General features: G+C 41.7%; 1 protein-coding gene across 1 annotated transcript in view; it reads left to right on the plus strand.

Moving 5' to 3' along the window:
* kif26bb (kinesin family member 26Bb) overlaps positions 1-16,999 on the plus strand; it is a 52,777-nt gene that overhangs the window by 12,480 nt on the left and 23,298 nt on the right. Inside the window, exons 4-6 of the mRNA XM_079571778.1 lie at positions 7,360-7,472; positions 7,567-7,738; positions 14,406-14,612. Coding sequence (XP_079427904.1) covers positions 7,360-7,472; positions 7,567-7,738; positions 14,406-14,612 — 492 coding nt within the window. The remainder of the gene's footprint in view (positions 1-7,359; positions 7,473-7,566; positions 7,739-14,405; positions 14,613-16,999) is intronic.

Below are 16,999 nucleotides of genomic sequence, written 5' to 3' on the forward strand. Positions count from 1 at the left end.
TCGGGAATAAGGTGAATACAGTGATGTCAGGACTGAAGTCAGTATGGTTGGACAGGTTGGAGTTAGGGATGTCTTTCCCGGAGCCTGGACACTGGAGCTGGTATGAAAGACCCGTGAAGATGCAGCAGGTAGAAGCCGTGGATGGAAGAGGTGGAGATGGGGCGGAGGCGGGTCGCAGCGCAGCTGGGAAGTGAACCATGATTGCTAGAGGCTTAAAAGCAGGACCGAGGTAGATGATTGGCTGCCATGGAGGTCCATGGAAGCAGTGTTCATTTTGACAACATATTCTAGTATTCTTGTATTTCGATTTTAGTTTTAGTCAAAAGTCGACTTTGCATTGATAATATTCATTATAATCATATTTAATCTTGTTCCTCTGCATCATGGAGCTGCTCCACATGAACAAAGCTCAGAGCTGATCCTTTGACAGAGAATTTACATGATCTGAGGCTCTTTCAGACAATCAATAGAAGTTTGGATGATTTTAGTCTCTCCTTTTCATTTTTATTTAGTCTTATTTTAGTCGACTAAAATATCTGGACATTTTAGTCATAGTTTTAGTCTCATGAGAAACTTTTAATTTAGTTTTAGTCCAATTTTAGTCGTCAAAAATAACACTGACTAAAATTAAGACTAAATATTTTAGTCGACGAAATTAACACTGCATTGAAGCGATCACGGATTGGAGGTAGGGGATGCTGAAATTGGTCTCCCAGGTTGAATTAACGGCCTAGGCTTCATAATAACTTAATTTGCACACATACAAGTTACAATACATGATACAGTGCATGCTTTCGGATAGAAGACAAGACACTTCAAATGGCTGTGTGAATGCAACAGTGTGAATACTTGTGTGTGGTGGTCAAATCTCATTAAGGCAGCCACATACTGCCCTGCAAAAGTGAATATCGAGCATTGGCTTAAATGTCTTGAATTGAGGAAATGTTTCTTGTTTATTTTCAAAGTTTATTTTGCTGTTTTGAGGACGTTTGTGACGAGTTCTAAAGTAAATCTCACTTGAAATAAGAAAGTAAAACTGCCAATGAGATAAGACCAATTTTCTTACCCCATTGGCAAAGAAAATTACCTGAAATAAGGACGAAATGTATTGAAACGAGTCAGAAACGTCTCAAAACAAGTGAAATAATCTGGGTCAGGAGCCCACCTACACCTTTCATTGTCAAAACAGCTCAAATTCTGATTATTATACTTAAATTGAGACTTTTATGCTAATCTACTTCATTACTTTTTGCAGCGTGACCGTGACTGAGAAATGAAATAAAAAGGCACCAACTTTAAAGCTGCTTTGTGTGACTACACTGCAAAAAGTAATGAACTAGATCAGTATAAACATCTCAATTTGAGCATAATAATCCAAATTTTAGTTGTTTTGACTGGTTAAGAAGTTCTTGGGCATTTGTCCTAGATCATTTCACTTGTTCTGAGATGTTTCTGACTCGTTTCGATACATTTCGTCCTTATTTCAGGTCATTTTCTTTGCCAATGGGGTAAGAAAATTGTTCTTATCTCATTGGCAGTTTTACTTTCTTATTTCAAGCGAGATTTACCCTAGAACTGGTCTGAAATGTCCTCAAACAAGCAAAGTAAACTTGCTCCGATCAGGAAAAATGTCTAAATTTGCGAAAAACGCTCAAAACAAGAAACATTTCCTCAATTCAAGTCATTAAAGACAATGCTGGATATTTACTTTTTGCAGTGCATAAAGCACCAAATGCATCTATACTGTATATATGCTGTATCTCCCGCACGTGGTGCATTATCTCTGTACAATCCATTAGCGTCTCAATTGTCTTTGGGGCATTTGAGTAATGAAACTGATATCCATAAACAAATGTCATCATATTCAACCATAACAATAGGAAAACCTGGATACAATACAAAATAATGCATTATGGTCCAGACTGGTCCAAAGAGAAAGTGGATCAATATGAGGGGGTTCAGTCAGACAATGCATTAGTGTAAAAACAAAAGGAGTCCAGACAAAAGAACTTAAAGGATAATAAGTCGAAGATGGAGGGCTGTTCTTTGAGATTTAGTCCAGAGAAGGGACCAGGCGAGAGTTCAAGACTGGAGTCAAGACCAGACTTAAACCTTTTGAAACTTGTTGTTTGAATTATAGACCCAAAGTTGTACATGTCGGCTCTTCCATCCAGGAATTATTCATTATTCACTACAAGATTGACATGAAGTGTTTTTGACAGGAATATCTTGTTGTCATATCCAGTAATATTTGGGCTTTTCATTTAATGGCCTCAGTCTTCTTATTTTATAGCCTCGGTCTTCTTATTTTATAGCCTAGCCTAAGTACATAAAGGTAGGCATAGCACACAGTGACCAACATTGTTTTCTTGCCTCAAATAACAGCAGACATTAAAGTAGATTTACTCTAAGCAGATGCACCGTTAGAGCCTCGATGCCGTCAGTGTGGCTCTGCATCACGTCTATTATTAGGTCAGGAGGAGTCCAATGGGCAATGTCTGGGTTCAAAATGAAGTCACTGCCTGGGAAGAAGCAAGAGGTGTGGTCAGATGTGGGGAGTCATGAGTGATATTATGAAAGTAATTCCTCATAGTCCTCATAGTCTTGGTTGTCAGGTTTAAATACATTGGGTCCTCATCCAAATGGCTTTATTTCCTTTGATAGACCAGTCAGTCCGGGTCACTATTGGCCAGTGTATAAACCTGCTGTCACTTCCTCTGCCCAGGGACCACAGATGACACTAGCTTGTAGATATCTCTGGTCTGTGCAACACATAAGTTGTGTAATGTTCTTGTGCAAATAAAGAAATACATACATTTTGCCGGATTTTTGTGGAGAGTATCAGAACTATATATTTTTAAATAAGCAATCAGAAAAACATTTCCATTTGCTCTGATGTGTAAAAACAAAAATAAAAAGGTCTGACAATAACATTATATTGGGAGTCAAAACGAAATTTGGAAGAAAATTCCATTTGGTCGTTCCAATCAAAAAAGTCAATGAAACCCGGGTCTTATGTTTCATGGAGTTACCGTAGCGATGACTCCCCATTTACTTTAAAGGAGGGGGTGTTATGCAAAATTGACTTTTTCAAGCTTTCCCTCATGTTATTATGTCATTCCCTCATTAAAAACATGCCTGAAGTGTTGCCTTGGCACATTCACGTATTTCTGAGTAATCTGTAAAGACTCTGATGGCGGCCATTTTAGGGATAGGTTTGCCTGAGTCCTCCTAGGAACGCCCCCACCTCCTGGAGACGCCTCCGAGCTTTCGTCACCAGCCGAGTAACCAACCACTGCTCCTCAGCAGAACCCCCTCCCCACTGATGCCACAGACAGCGTGTGGAGGGGGCGTGTCTAAAGGCTCAGAGGTTCTTAAAGAGACAGAGGCCTATTTCAAGACATTCACTACAGCCATTTTGAGAGAGACATTTTATACAAGGCAGTTATTCTAATTTACTGCATTTACAGACCAACAGAAGGTTTGTCATCATTGTAGTGTGATATAGACTGGTGCTATGGGACTGAAAAAGCAGAACACCCCCTCTTTAATGGAAAAATGGTACACTGCAAAAAGTAATTAACTAGATCAGTATAAACATCTCAATTTGAGCATAATAATCCAAATTTTAGTTGTTTGGACTAGTTAAGTTGTTCTTGGGCATTTGTCCTAGATTATTTCACTTGTTCTGAGATGTTTCTGACTCGTTTCGACACATTTTGTCCTTATTTCGGGTCATTTTCTTTTCCAATGGGGTAAGAAAAACGGTCTTGTCTCATTGGCAATTTTACTTTCTTATTTCAAGCGAGATTTACCTCAGAACCAGTTTGAAATGTCCTCAAACAAGCGAAGTAAACTTGGTCCGATCAGGAAAAGTGTCTAAATTAGCGAAAAACGCTCAAAACAAGATACATTTCCTCAATTCAAGTCATTTAAGACAATGCTTGATATTTACTTTTTGCAGTGTATAATCGCACAATTTTACCAAATGACGAGGGCAAATGGAAAAATTGTTTTTCTCATTGCTTATACCATAAGGTTTCCATAAATATATAGTTTTCATACTCTCTTTGGTATTGCTTGTTAATGTTTTGAGCTTCAGTTTAGTTGATTTTGTGTTGCCATTTTCAGCAGTGTGGCTTGGGTTGATAAACACAAGTGAGGATGAATTGTACCACAAGTAGCTGCACTCTTTATTCAACATAGTTCTGAAGGTTTTTGGAAATCCTTATTGCTTTGTTTCATTTGTCACATGAATCCCAAACCACATGTTATGATTAAATACTGCCTATTTTAAATTACTTTTACCTGTACACGTTGTTTTGCCTTCAGAACACTCTTACAATGCTCTTATTACAATCTGTGGCCGTAGTCCCGCTGCAGCCTGGACTGAAATAATCATTTAGACAGGCATGTTAAATTCGATGCATTATTGAGTGTGTGTTGGCTGCGTTTCTGGGAGCCGTGGCACTGAACTGGCTGCTAAACACGTCTGACGCCTGCTTTGGCTGGTGGCTCGAGTCTTTGTCTGAAACGTTGGTCTCGCTCCAAAGAAAAGGGAAGCAGCCGACTGTCCATCTCAAAAAAAGCATTTCATTTAATCACCCATTAGAGGCTCTTCATTCAGGACACAAGCTCGCATGCTAATGAGCCCGTCCTTCATTTCATTAACTGGCTGGCCTCTCAATTAAGCCACTACCTTCATAACTGTTGCTCCACATAAAAGCAAACCGTTTTTGATCTTAAAAAAGCAAAAAAATGTAAAGAATTGCAGACACTGTTAATTCAATGTAAGAGAACCAAGGTCAGCTTTCAGCGGTGAAGTATTTCCCATCAGTAAGAAAATGGTTTCCCCTCGTAGCCTAAAAACAATCAATAAACGGTTACAACGATTTAATGCTTTTTGCATTTTTGTATTATCATAATGCCTAACATTGTATCTGCTTTAATGTAATGTTAAGGATAATATATTTAGGATTAATGAAAGGAGATGCTGAGGTTGGACCTGTTTTCCAAAGTGGGGGTTGTGAAGCACTTAAGCAAATGTACAATATTGGCTGTATATTTAATGTTTCTCTCTGGATACAGTATTGTTTGTGAAATGAGGCCAAGTAACATAACGACAGGGGCTGGAACAATCGTATCACAATACTTTCAATACTTGTGTTTGGAGGCATTTTTATTATGCGCTCCTAGGCCTGTCACGATATCAAAATGTGAAGTTTGATGTATTGGGGCAGGAAAATATGGCAATAAACGATAATATTGAGAACCATTTAGTGCCGACAAAACATATTTCTTCCTCAGTTTACTTAAAGGGACTATACAGAGTTTAAAAATGTTAAAATGAAGTATTTTCCTCCCCCTACGTGTTCCAGCCATGTCCTAATGTGTAGAATGAGCTCAGACCTGTTCACCACAACTGCCTCTAAAATCCTGCACCGTCACTCAAATGCACGAGCTTAACATAGAAGCTGCAGTTACACACAAGACCTGAGGTGGCAGCAGTGAGCATAAAATGACCAACTTGCATCTAGTCTCTTTAAAGAGGGGGTATTCTGCTTTTTTCAGTCCCATAGCACCAGTCTATATCACACTACAACAATGACCAAACCTTCTGTTGGTCTGTCAATGCAGTAAATTAGAATAACTGCCTTGTATAAAATGTCTCTCTCAAAATGGCTGTAGTGAATGTCTTGAAATAGGCCTCTGTCTCTTTAAGAACCTCTGAGCCTTTAGACACGCCCCCTCCACACGCTGTCTGAGGCATCAGTGGGGAGGGGGTTCTGCTGAGGAGCAGTGGTTGGTTACTCGGCTGGTGACGAAAGCTCAGAGGCGTCTCCAGGAGGTGGGGGCGTTCCTAGGAGGACTCAGGCAAACCTATCCCTAAAATGGCCGCCATCAGAGTTTTTACAGATTACTCAGAAATACATGAATGTGCCAAGGCAACACTTCAGGCATGTTTTTAATGAGGGAATGACAGAATAACATGATGGAAAGCTTGAAAAAGTCCATTTTGCATAATACCCCCCTTTAAGTGAAAATTACAGTATTACTTACAAATATAAGAAAAAACTGCAAATGTATATACGTACGATAAATATTAAGCCCAGTCCCCGGTGCGGGACCTGGAGACATGAACTCGAGACTTTGTCCGACCATTCAAGTCTGTCTGTGGTGTTTAGAAGACGGATAAATACCCTCTGTCGAGCGTCTTATACACAAGCCAAACAATCAGTGGCTGAAAGTTACGAAAGAGATACTACGACTTTACAGCACGACCCAGAATGATAAATAGCAATTTAGTTTTATTGTCTAACATTTACATTCTGTGTTAATGCACTTTTCAATCTTCACGCTGCCATAAATATCAAAGGCATTTGTTTTTCACACATATTACCTTTTAATTACTAATATGTATCGAACAAAAGTGTATTGTCCCAGCGGCAATTGCATTTTACAAAGGGTGTAGGAACCTAAATTATGTTTTGTTCTGTAAATAGTTCAGTTTAAGTCATGATTATTTTGCAATTTTTGGTAATTTCGTTATGGGTTTTGTGGTTTGTTTATTTTGGTCTAATTTACTTTTCTTCAAGTTATTTGGTTTAAGTAATCATTTTCATAATCATAATTTTGGTATTTGGTAAATTGGTTTAGTCATATTTTGTTTGTTGTATTTATTGTTGTCTACTGTGATTCTTGTTTTTATCCTGGCAAGCGCTCTGGGCACCTTCTGGTTGTTGTTGGGCGCTATACCAATAACATTTGATTGATTGATTGTTTGGTTATGTGTCGCTATATCATGACGCTACCCCTTTTTTGTAATCCCTTGTCTGTCATTTAATGTATGTTTTTTACTCACTAAAGAGTTTTACATCTTGACTCCCTGGATTTTATTATTGACGGTGTTTTGGATTACTAACTTTGGACATGCTAAGGGCGCAGCGAGTCATGCTGGCTTCATTTTAGAACCTACAAAGGGGGTCCCGGGATGTCCACGTTGTTATTTTGGGATTGTCGGCCTGAAGAAAGTGAAAACCCTTATCTTGCTGTTGACTAACAAGCTTTATGGAGGTGTAAAAGTGCAGAGGAGTGGGCAGAGGAAGAGACTCGGCGCGGTCGCTGATCTGTTGTAACGTCTCCTGAAGCAAGAAACAAAAATAACCACTGTATGTTTACTGCACGTTCCCCTCTCTGAGTCAGAATAGTGCTGGAGTCCAATCCCATTACGCAGAGACGCTCAAACTCGGGTTCACACCAGCCCCTCTTCTAACTCCCGTCACAATGGCCGCTTCTGGAGTGGTGCTGAAGTGCAATTACACTTTTGGATTTCTATAATGAGCTTTCTCTCCTCGACAGGCTGCGGAAAAGTCGAGTGGTGAGGCTGGAGCCGTGCAGATAAACTCCAAACTCCCTCATATTACGAGAGTGGTGACCATCGCCAACACGGCCGCCATGTCCTTCCTGGCTAAGTATGTTAGAAATGTATCGCTGGAGCGCGTGTCCGTAGCATTCTGAACGTGTGACAAACGTCCGCCTCTCTGTCTGCCCCCCTCCCTCCTGTAGAGCCGCGGAGAAGCTTAATCTGACTTTAAGGAAAAAAGGCCACGCGTCGGATTCGGCTCCTGCTCAGTTCTCCACCTGCTTCAGGGACGCGATCCAGAAAAACCCGCCCCCGGCCCCCTCCTGCCTGCTGCAAGCTGCCACCAGGAGCAAGGACTCGCCCAATGTTGGCAAGGTATGAGCTCGATTTACAGTAGAAATACTGCACTGCATCTACTGGGAATTAATATACATAGGCTCAAAGGTTTACATACTCTGGCAAAGAATATGAGAATAAGAATACGTTTTTTTCACTCATGGTTAGTGGTTTTGTGAAGCCATTTATGGTTAAAGAACTGAGTTTGCAATTTTTAAGCCATAATGAAAAAAGAAAGTACCAAAATGACCCTAATACCCTAACTGTGTGTTGCCCCCTTTAACATCAATGACAGCTTGGAGTCTTTTGTGGGAGTTGTGGATGAGGTTCTTTATTTTGACTGATGGTAAAGCGGCCCGTTCTTCTTGGCCAAAAGCCTCCAGTTCCTGAAAGTTCCTGGGCTGTCTTGCATGACCAGAGTATTTGAGCTCTACCCACAGCGGTTCAATGATATTGAGGTCAGGAGACACTAACAGGACGTTCCCTTTATCCTGCTGGAGCCAGTGGCGTCAGCGAAACACCTCCATATTTCACAGTAGGTGTGGTGAACTTTTTTTGTTGTCAACAAGTTCAATGACAGCCTATGATGAAATTCTGCCAGGGCATGTAAACCTTTGAGCACAAATGTATATTTAAAGCAAAGGTAGGCAACTGATTTTCTTGACTAATTTATTTTTGCCACCATAAAGTATGTTAGTACACAATATAGATGCGTGGGTCGGCTTTTTTTCTGACCCGCACCAACCCGACCCGCTGTAATTTAAACCCGACCCACCCGACCCGGAGAAAAGCCTCTCAGTTTGCCGACCCGACCCGACCCGCGCACATTAAAAAACTGCTGCATGAGTCTCGCTGCAGCTGGATATCACTCAAACGGGAGCGCGCCACGTGATGTCGAGTTTACAGGAGAATTAGCACTTGATGCTTTGTTTTGCTACTTACTGCACCACTGAGGAACCTCTGAAATCGCGAATGGACTTATCAGGAAACAATCATGAGGCTTTACTTTCACCACGTCCTGGACGAGTCTTTCTGTCAAGTCAACGGAGTTTGGACTAAAGTGGAGCAGCTTTACCTGATGCTAAGAAGCTCCTCAGGTCAGTAAGATGCTGTGACTTTGATTTTAGTTTTACCTTGCTTCTTGTTGATGCATTACTTTCATCACATGCACGTTGTGACGCATTTGTAGCGGTGATCAAAGTCATACAGAAGTGATAGGCCAGGTACATCTAAACATAACATGCTAATGATACATTTACCCCATAAAACTAAACATTCAACTAAACACAGTCGACTTTTGTGGCATTTATGGATAAGAATGCACTGTGTATCGTAAGCCAACAATATAAGGACAAAACCAAAAAAGTGCGCTTTGTAACCCGACCCACCCGCATCCGAAGTTTGACGTAGTTTTGAGGTACCCGACCCGACCGAATCCGTGGGGTTTCGGGTCGACCCACGCATCTCTAGTACACAAGAATATGTAAGAAAGAAGAAGAAGAAAAAAGAACTGTTTGCTTCATCCATCCATCCGTCCATCTTCTTCCACTTGTCCGTTGCCGGGTCGTGGGGGCAGCTGTTGCCCAAATCACACTGCACCAGCCCCTCCTGCAGGTGGTGGGTCCACAGAAGGACGGCCTCATGGTTCTATCCGGGCTGTTGGTCTCTCATACGGGACTTCTGACCCGCTCTTTGTCTGACCCGTCACCTCGGACCTGTTTGCCCTGGAAGACCCGACCAGGGGCACGAAGCCCCCGACAACAGAGCCCCGAGGATCTTTCGGGTGCTCAAACCCCTGCACCACATTAAGGTGGCGGCTCCAGGAGGGGCTGTTTGCTTCATTGTCAATATAACGTATTATTACCAATAGTAACTCATTGCATCGCTTTCCATCTGGCACAGCTGTACAAGTGCCCAAAACGAGGAAGTTACTGATGTGAGGGATTCTGATTGATAGGTGTCTTTATTGAGAGCTAGAAACAAGTTGACAAAAACAGCAGATGCCCCTAAATACGATTGTCATTCTATTTCTGATACTCTATAACATACGTTGGTTTAAAATAAACCAGACACAGGGAGAATCAGCAGCTCCTCACGGTCAGACCTCACACAATCCGGAAATTGAACTCAGCGCATTCTTGCTGTGAGGCCGCGGTGCTTCTGCACTCGGCCTCCGTCAGCCAACACAGAAATGTTTGACGAGCGTCTCACACCAGCCGTGTCTTCTTCTCACACTAATGATACAGTATTATATTATAACCATGAATTAAATCGTTTACATTGTACAGGGAAATGTGGTTCCTGCCCCGTCACCCACCGTGTTGGTCTCCTCCTCACAGCAGCAGGTTCACTACAGTTATTTTGGCTGCACCGTCCGTCCCGCTGCCTCTGATCACATGTCCCTGCTGAGAGGACAGCACCGTGAAATGTGGGTTTTTGGCCATTTAGGCAAATTCTCAACAATATCGCAAACAAACACAAGCAACAGACGGATGAACCCGAAATGCTCCGTCATTTCATTGATCATTTTGGAACTGTTGACTCCCTCGTGTCGATAAGAATGAATTGGTAAAAGAATAAATGAAAGATGTCAGATCAGGTTTCTGCCATTTGACCAAGTCTTTTCTGACCTCAGTGACCCGCACAGCATCGAGTGGTTGAACTGGGTCATAATCTGTTTTGTAATGACTTTCATTTCATTACAAACAATTAGTTCAGAATATTAACACACCGTAGTCTGGGTTTAAATATGAGATGTGTGTAGAGCATTTAATCTTTCTGACAGCTGCATATTTTTTTAACAACACAAGATTTTGAGTTTACAGAATGGTCATAAACACTATAGTGGCTCAGGGGTCACTCAAAAACCGAAAAGCTGCTAGTGAGACTTTCCTCCCCAGTTTGGATAATCCATCCTCCAAGTTTGAGATTATTAACCTCTTACCCCCCGCCCAAACCGAGTGCATTTTTGCTTGTTCAGTTTTACCCAAATCTAAAAGCTTCTTCACTGGAGCTTACAGCCTAGGCCGGTGCAACACCTCATTTGAAAGCTAAGGCCTCAGCGCTTTCCTTGTTTTTGTTGTCACGTTTTCGTCACATTTTTCACGTGTTTTGATGTGTTTGTGTCACATTTTTTATACCATTTTTCCATTGCATTTTCGTCATATTTTTGTCGTATTTTTGTTGTGTTTTTGATTACACTTAAAAACAAAATGCGGCCAAAACGCTACAAAAAAAGCAACGAAAATGCAACAAAACAACCAAACGTGACAAAAACCCAACATGGAGTGAAGAAAGCACAACAAAATCGATTAAAACAAAACAAGGAAGCAGTGTTAACTTTGACAACATATTTTAATTTAGTCTTAGTCTTTTGACGAAAATGTGATTTAATTTTAGTCTAGTTTAGTCAAAAAAATATCTTCAATTTTAGTCTAGTTTTAGTCGACTAAAATTGCAAGTAAATTTAGTCGACTAAATTTAAGACTTATTTATTCGACTTTGCATTGATAATATTGATTATAATCATATTTAATGTTGTTCCTCTGCTTCATGGAGCTGCTCCACATGAACAAAGCTCAGAGCTGATCCTTTGGCAGAGAATTTACATGATCTGAGGCTCTTTCAGACGCTCAATACAAGTTCGGATGATTTTAGTCTCTCCTTTTCATTTTTATTTAGTCTTATTTTAGTCGACTAAAATATCTGGACATTTTAGTCACAGTTTTAGTCTCATGAAAAACTTTTAGTCCAGTTTTAGTCCAATTTTAGTCGGCAAAAATATCACTTTGACTAAAATTAAGACTAAATATTTTAGTCGACGAAATTAACACTGCAAGGAAGAAGCTTAGATGAGTTTTGTAGGTCTTAGCTTTCAAATGAGGCGTTACCCAGGCTGTATACTCCCAGGTAAAGACGCTTTAACACTTTTACGGTGGGGGTTAATGGGTTTAAGTGTTCTCTTGTTCGTCTAAAGTGAAGTAAGAACCGACACAACTTACAATAGTCGGTGTAAAACGAGTGGATTTGTAGTTTATTGTGCAGAAAGTGCGATGTGCAGTCATGTCCGCCATTATTGCCTTTGAAGAAGTTCGCCCATGCATCTGCGTATCCGCCGTAAACCTTCAAACAACAGTGATTTGAACATGTTCCGCTGGACTTCTTCAACGGCGGCAGCCATGAAAGAAAGTGGGCAGAACAAAGTATCTCCGGATTATCTCAGGATTTCCACAACGGCCGTCCTGAACAAACGAGACCCGAACCGGCGGCGTGTCAGACAGGACGCTCTCGCCCGCAAACACGACTCCTGCCGCGGCGCGTCGTAAAGCGATCACGGCCCATTTGAAGCGGATCCTATATCCTCCCCGCCCGCTTTAGGATGAGCCGTAATGCGGGCTAATGTCTCCATCTTGTTCGCCCCCCCCCCCCCTCTCTGCTGCCCTCATCTCTCCTGGGATCGACACAAGGGGAGGGGGGATCAATATGGCCGCCCTCCCCTCGACCCAGAGATGGACTCCTCTAAGGGTTTGCGCGTCTAGGGTTACGGCCGCACCTGCCCGGTTTATGCCAACGTTACATAAAGCGCGAGCGTCGTCTTGAATAATTTACTCTCATAAAAACACTCCGACACTTATTCGATACAGTCAGGGGGCCGTCCGCTGCATACGCTGTGAGAATTATGACAAAAAAATCTTTACGCGCGGGGAAGGCATTGCGTGGCAGATGGAAAATGGCTCTTGGGTTTTGGGATTGTCAGTGCAGAGATGAGGTCATTGCGGTGTAATATAATTCCTCCGTGATTACTCCGGTTTGGTATGATGTTGTGTTCTTGAAGGCTCGCAGACCAGATTCCAGACCTGACAGTGCAGAGGTGCAGTATGTGCGTTTGAATCTGTAATTGAGAATGAGAATAACAACGTGATTTGATTTTCAGTCTCTCCCACTGCAGTGATTTACAAATGGAAGCTCTGTAATGGGCAAACTTTTTAAAGGAATAGGCCACCGTTTTTACACACTGAGATATGTTCTTACCTTAGCTGTGACGAGTTCTTTAGGACCTGTCTGATCTTCCCCCGTGCCTTCAGTCACGTAAACACAGCGCAGACGGCGTTGGCATTTAGCCTCTCCCTCTCTCCACTATCACACATATCTCAGTATGTAAAAACGGTGGCCTGTTGCTTTAAGCCAAGAGCCACAATGGGTTTTACCAGTGGTGGTTTATATCAATACTGGGGTAAAGGTACAGATACAAATACACAGCCTGATAAAAACAACAAAGTCGCCCAAAATAAAACACACATACGCGCCAATATTTCGTTGGAGCGCCTTTAGCATTCGCTTTGGCATTGTTTCAGTAAGCGTCTGCAAAGTCTAAAGATCCAGTGTTGCATTACATTTTCACCCTCTCTCCACTATAGCTCCAAAACAGGTCAAGATAGAAGCTACCAAGCTCTTCCACGTTTTCCCTATTTAAATATGGTTACGTGAAGCATGTTGTGTTTTTTTACTCATTAATTGTCCGTGAGAGTAAATACTACGCTGACAGAAAAGACAAAGGGAGAGAGGGATATTGTGAATCCAATTACACAATGGAGACATTTTTTTTCACTCTAACTTGGCTATAAATACTGTTTAAGTGGTGCTAGCCCGCAGTTAGCTTTGCCCGTTAGCCTGTTAGCTTCTTCTTCATGATTCTGTTAGTGTGTATTGGGGCTTCTGACCCGGTGCAGGGAAAGCTGGAAGTGTGGTTTTCTGTTCAGAGACACCAGGGGGGAGATGAGAGACCCCCAAATCATCCCATTAACACTTGTATGACCCACACAGGGACAATGGAAAGGATTTATTATGGTAAACAAGTTACTTAGTGCTGCTTTAAATAAGGGAAACAGGACACAAGGACCCGTCTCATATTTGCTTCAGTATTTAGCGCTTTTGAATTATACGTTCACTGCAAAAAGTAATTAACTAGACTAGTATAAACATCTCAATTTGAGCATAATAATCCATTTTTTTGTTGTTTTGACTAGTTAAGATGTTGTTGGGCATTTGTCCTAGATTATTTCACTTGTTCTGAGATGTTTCTGACTCGTTTCGATACGTTTCGTCCTTATTTCAGGTCATTTTCTTTGCCAATGGGGAAAGAAAATTGTTCTTATCTCATTGGCAATACAACATTCTTATTTCAAGCGAGATTTACGCTAGAACTGGTCTGAAATGTCCTCAAACAAGCAAAGTAAACTTGCTCCGATCAGGAAAAGTGTCTAAATGAGTGAAAACCGCTCAAAACAAGATACATTTCCTCAATTCCAGTCATTTAAGCCAATGCTTTATGCTGGCCTGAACCTCTCCAGCAGGTGTCTGTTTGGAGCAAGGACACTTTTAACCGGACTCCACAGGAATCCTGCGCCCGGTCTGATCTAATCACTCAAGTGCTCCGTCTTCATCCTCCCATCAATCCTAATCCTTTTTGCCATTTACCAGAATCCTCGGATTTAACGCTCAGGTTTCCCCCCGGCTCTGCTGAATGTCACTCCTTCTATTGCTAATGTCAACAATAGGAATAATGCGTGTTTGGGAACGGGGGATATTCATCTTACAATGGCCATTATTTTTATTTTTTTCTGGGTTCTTGCTGTAAAACATGATGGACGTGTTCCTCTTTGTGTTGCGTGAGATTCATAAATATAAATGGTTGTGTGTTGAGCAGGTGAAAGTGGTGCTGCGGGTGAATCCGGACCCGTCGGACAGCCCCGGGCCTCCTCCTGTTCTCCAGGTCGACTCGTCCCGGAAGCGAGTGACGGTGATGGAGCCGTTCTACAAGGGCCACCCGTACAGCACCATGACGCTGGGCCGGGACAAGAGCCTCGTCAAAACATTCAACTTCGACGCCACGTACTCTCAACACACCAGCCAGGTTCGAGACCGCACATTTATGCCGTTTAGTGAAGCTCTCTGAAGCTTTTCTCTTTGTAAATCTTGGTTTCTGTTTTTTACAATATACGCCGTAAACTTGTGGTGATGGTTAAACCCATGAAGTTGTTACCGTGACCAGGCAATCCACATCTGAAGCCAAGAAAAGAAGAGAAAATGTTTTTTTTTTTTCCTCAACCTCTTAAAGTTATAGTCTGGAAGTCTAAATGTTTTACAAATGTTATCAAAGGTGCACACTGGACCACCTAGTCTTGCATTTTGATGTAAAGTAAGTCATGATACGTATTTACTGTTTTTTCTAAAGCCCATCCTTCCCGGATCTCAGCAACTAATCAGAGCATAGCGTCCTCCTGTGTTGACCAATGAGACGAGCTTTTCCAGTGAACCAGCCTTTCAGGTCCAATTAGGTAGGAGGGGGAGGAGCTTGATTGTTCACTTTTAAAAATTCTGTTCCAGCTCTCCTCGTTTTGCAAACTAAGAAGGGCTTTCTGGTTAAAGAGGAGAGAGATTTTATTGTTTATTTTGAAATTTCAATCTACCTCTCCTCACTTGGCTTAACTTAACTTAACTTAACTTACAGACTGTCACTTTGAACCGAGCACATTTTCTCCAGTTTAGCATCACTCAAATTTAAAAGCTTAAAATAAAGAAGCAAAATAGCGTCTAAGAAGAGGATGAAAACGCAAAAAAACCCGACAAAAAAGTGAAGAAAAAAAAGTGACGAAAACATGATGAAAACACAACAAAAAAGCAATGAAAGAAAGCGATGAAAAAGCACAAAAAAGCCACAGCCGAAAAGCGGCAAATTGACAGAAACGCTTCAAAAATGTGACAGAAACGCGGTGACCACGTGACAAAAAAAGTTATCACTTTTGTCGATCTGAGCTTTCAAATGAGCCATTTTAGCTTTTAGATTTGTGTAAAGCTGAACTGGAGATCATGCCCTCCATTCTGGCGGGGGGGTAAGAAGTTAAAGGGGGGGTATTAGGCAAAATTGACTTTTTCAAACTTTCCATCATGTTATTCTGTCATTCCCTCATTAAGTGTTATCTTGGCACATTCACGTATTTCTGAGTCATCTGTAAAAACTCTGATGGCGGCCATTTTAGGGATAGGTTTGCCTGAGTCCTCCTAGGAACGCCCCCACCTCCTGGAGACGCCTCCGAGCTTTCGTTACCAGCCGAGTAACCAACCACTGCTCCTCAGCAGAACCCCCTCCCCACTGATGCCACAGACAGCGTGTGGAGGGGGCGTGTCTAAAGGGTCAGAGGTTCTTAAAGAGACAGAGGCCTATTTCAAGACATTCACTACAGCCATTTTGAGAGAGACATTTTATACAAGGCAGTTATTCTAATTTACTGCATTTACAGACCAACAGAAGGTTTGCTCATCATTGTAGTGTGATATAGACTATGTGATTGAAAAAAGCAGAATACCCCCTCTTTAATATATGACACAAAGCACATCCAAACGCAGCAACAAAACAATCGGCCTTTTTATTGTAATGGCACCTGTAATGTCCCTTGGCAGCATCATCTGTCCCGTCAACGAGGATAACGCATTATTTATTGTATGTTGACAGATAAACAGTGTTCATATATTGAGACGTGTGTTTATCATGTATGTTATCACACTTCACTTCCTCGTGTGTGCCTGTCTGGTGTGTTCACGTGTCATAAGAGCTGACTATTATAATGTACTCAGGATGTGGTCTTGTAATCCAGCCACATCCCACTGTTCAGCTCCTCAGGTTTTACAAAAGATCGTCCTGATCTCATTCACTCTTCTTTGCAACAACAATCTTTAAGGCCTTATCTTGTTTCCAAACGCCATTGACCTGATTACAGAGTCGCCATAGGGGGGGCTTGCCTTATAATGGCTGCACACGCATGTTATAAGTGATGTGATGTGTAAGCGATACGGAAATAGGATCTGCGATGTCTGTCTGATTTATGGCGTTGCAGTCCTGAATGGGAATCTTTGGAAAGTGTGTCATTTTCTGATGTATCCTGAGATATATTTAAAAATAAACGCTGTTGGAACTAGAAACCAGAAAGAATTGAAAGGACTTTAAGCCACAAGTTGAAGATGGCGAGCTTGTTTACCCCATAGTCAAATATAATATGTCTTCAACCAGGGGCGGACTGTCCATTCTGGAAGAGCACAGAGGGGCCACTGGCTCTAGGGCCACCGGTCCCGCCTTAACCGAGCTTTACCCAAATCTAAAAGCTAGAAAGAAAAGCATCAAATTAGCGACAAAAAGAGGATGAAAAGAAAACAAAAATGTGCAGGAAAAGCAACACAAAAAGTGATGAAAAATGTGATGAAAAGTAAAAAAACAACAACGAAAAGACAAGAAAAAGCCACAAA

The sequence above is a fragment of the Gobius niger genome (assembly GCF_951799975.1).
Source record: "Gobius niger genome assembly, chromosome: 15".
Classification (NCBI taxonomy): Eukaryota; Metazoa; Chordata; class Actinopteri; order Gobiiformes; family Gobiidae; genus Gobius; species Gobius niger.